This window comes from Acanthamoeba castellanii (genome assembly GCF_000313135.1).
Source record: "Acanthamoeba castellanii str. Neff unplaced genomic scaffold scf7180000084655, whole genome shotgun sequence".
In the NCBI taxonomy this organism is placed as follows: domain Eukaryota; phylum Discosea; order Longamoebia; family Acanthamoebidae; genus Acanthamoeba; species Acanthamoeba castellanii.
Window position 1 is genome coordinate 24,576 of NW_004457660.1, and position 2,938 is coordinate 27,513.

The 2,938-nt window shown below is 56.3% G+C and overlaps 2 protein-coding genes across 2 annotated transcripts; both read left to right on the forward strand.

Moving 5' to 3' along the window:
- On the forward strand, positions 1 to 723 carry ACA1_345450 (group A glucokinaselike, putative; the record flags this gene model as incomplete). Its single annotated transcript, XM_004353266.1, has 4 exons — positions 1 to 124; positions 224 to 320; positions 392 to 467; positions 556 to 723. Coding segments are annotated over 4 exons (465 nt in total), but the record flags the coding sequence as incomplete, so codon positions are not given.
- Positions 724 to 2,561: 1,838 nt separating this feature from the next.
- On the forward strand, positions 2,562 to 2,938 carry ACA1_345460 (uncharacterized protein; the record flags this gene model as incomplete). The annotated part of the gene is made up of 1 exon (XM_004353267.1): positions 2,562 to 2,938. A coding segment is annotated over one exon (377 nt), but the record flags the coding sequence as incomplete, so codon positions are not given.

Genomic DNA, 2,938 nt, shown 5'->3' on the forward strand with positions numbered 1-2,938 from the left:
ACCGGCTCGCGGCCTACCTCCTCGAAGACCCTCTACAGCGGCAAGCACGCCATCGAGTACGAGGACATCGTGTCGGGCCGCGGCGTCCTGGCCGTCTACCAGTGGATCACCGCCGAGCACAAGGGTACAAACCACGGCAATCAACGTTTTCAATTTTCCCCCCCCCCAACCAACTCGTCATTGTTGCCGTTGCCGTTGTCGTCGTCGCCGTCGCGGTGTACAGAGGCTGCCAAGTATGAGTCGGCCGAGGAGATCAGCACGGCCGCCTTCCGCGAGGACCCGTGCCCCTTCGCCACCAAGGCGCTGCTCATCCACTACAGGTACAGACGCACACGCACGCACGCACGCACGAACACTTGACGGACCTTTTTCCTCATCCGCGAACGCGCAGGTTCCTGATGCGTGTGGCCAAGAACCTCTGCGTGGGGCTGCAGGCCAAGGGCATGTTCCTTGCCGGTGACAACCAGGTACGTTTTTATGCTGCACGCACGCACGCACAACGTGCATGGATCATGGCAGCTCTGGTTTGGTGGCTCACCGTGTTGGTGCGCGCAGGTGGTAAACAACCCCTTCTTCGAGAAGCACCTGCCGGAGATGAGGGCCGAGTTTTTGGATCACCCCAAGCCCGACTGGATCGACAAGGTGGAGCTCTACACCCAGACGGAGAGCTTCAACATCAACCTCCACGGCGCCCTCTACTACGCGCGTACCGACCAGCGCTGAAAACAGAGAGGGGGGGAAAGATAAACAGAAGAGGCCCCCGCCTTCTCTTTACCAAAACATTACAAGCCGCGCTGCTATTTATTTTTAAGATCTATTCTGGCTCATTGTTATGAGGCCTTTTTACTATTGGGTCAAGCTTTCCACTTCGGCCTTGCGGCTCACCCAGTTGGTCTTGGATGTCATTCCGCTAAAAAGCTCGACACCCAGCAGGCACCCAAAGCTCCAAACCAACAAACAGCCTTCAAACGTGCCCCAGCCCAACACCCAGACGCCACCAACAACAGCAGCCCTCTCTCGACAACACACCCAACAAGGTCCCGCTTCTCAACACCCGCAGACGCCACCACCTAGACGCCACATCAACACCCGCAGTGTACGACATCACCACGGTATGCAAAACGAAGTGTGGCGGCGACAGAAGGCGCATCTGGCCGACTTTGAGCTGGTGACAGTGGGCGAGCCCTACTTCTCCAGGCGCAGGAGGGGCTCGGCCGCCTACGCGACAGCCCCCACCCGCGGCTCGGCCAGGATTCAACCCACGGCCGCTGCGACACACATCGCCACGGGCGACCAGACCAACAATCAGGTGGTGGCGGTGCGGTGGTTCAACCGCCTGCGGCCGACACCCACCGCGCGAGCTCGGCCAGAGCGCACGGCCTGATCCCAGAGCCGGTGTAGGGGATTCCTCAACAAGCCTCGTGTGCCGATGTGTAAATGCAACAACCGGGACTTGTTTTTTTACTATCTTTTGGCCTATGGGGGGTGAACGGAGTTCTGGCCCGACGGTATGGCCATGACAAACCGTGGATAACCCGACAAGGCGGTTGGCGTGCACCGTTTGATTGGGGCTCATCCGACACTACTCGGCGACCAACCAAACCGGATGAGAATGCCTAGCGTTCCAGTCCATAAAAGGAAAGATAACCCAAAATACCTTACTTTGCAACAAGGCAACTCATTGGCCCATTTTTAAAGGTACACCAGCACTCAATCCTGTGGTGCTCATGGGCGTGGCAACCCTGAGAGTCCTTACTGAGAAGATCTGTCTCATTCACCAATCTCCTCTTCTCTGTTGGCAAACTCCTCTTTGCATGTACCAATGTGCAGTGCCATCAGCCCATCTGACACACACAGGCCAGAGAAGAGTGTGACTTGGAAGGGACTCTCTGACCACTCTGAGGCACAAAGCATATGGCTTGAGTCTCACTCATGCTATCTCTCTCTCTCTCATCTTCCTGACCATTTCCCTTACTTAGTCTGCATTCCTCTGTGTGCCTTCCAACTCCCAACCCAAGCACTTACAGCCCCCTTTAACTCCTTCCCTTTGCTTTTTCTCACTTGCAGTAACTTTTTTAGTACTTCCACTGTTGTGCTTGGTCTCAAGGAACCCAACAAGGTGAATGAAGACCATTGGCATCAGTGCAGTTGTGCAGGGATGTGATGAAGTTGATTCTGCTTGTGCCTACCTGTCAGTCACCACACACCACATGAACATTCTCCATGAGATTTCCACCCAAACAACAAAGGCACAAAGTGAGTGGTACAGCAAAGCGGAAAACACCTGCAGCATGCCCCCCGTGAGACAAGACACAAGGGCAAGCCACCTTCTACCATCCTCCTTTCCTTCTCCAGTGATGAAATACAGGGAAAATCTCCGCATGTGACCGCAGCAGCGATCCAGTTCTCATATTCAGTACTGCACCGCAGGTATGTTCTGTAACTGGCCACGTACGTACCCAGTTCACCCACCGATATAAAACGCTTCTCTATTCCTCATCATTCTCATCTTCTCCTCCTCATAACAACAGCTATAAAAGACACGCAGCAGACAGATCGTGATGAACAAGCACCTGGCGCTCTGTTCCGTAGCCGTCGTGGTGTTCCTGGTCGCGTTCCTGGGGCAGGCCAGGTGCCAGCCGCCGCGCCCTGAAGTGGTCGGATGGCTGAGCGGCGTCATCCCGTTCCACAAGGACGCCATCGCCACGTCGCTGGTGTGGAGAAGTGAGTCGATGTGCCCCAAGCTGCTCATGTGGATGCGGCCCTCCGAGTACCGGCCTAGGGACTACATCGCGCCCAGCATGTTCGGTGAGGGCTTCCCCGGCTTCAACCCCGCCTTCGAGACTCTCGTGATGGGCGGCTTCAATCTCGGCAGGCTGGACGAGAGCGGCTGGTCGCCGTATGGTCCGGACAACCTGCGCGAGAACACGCAGCTGGT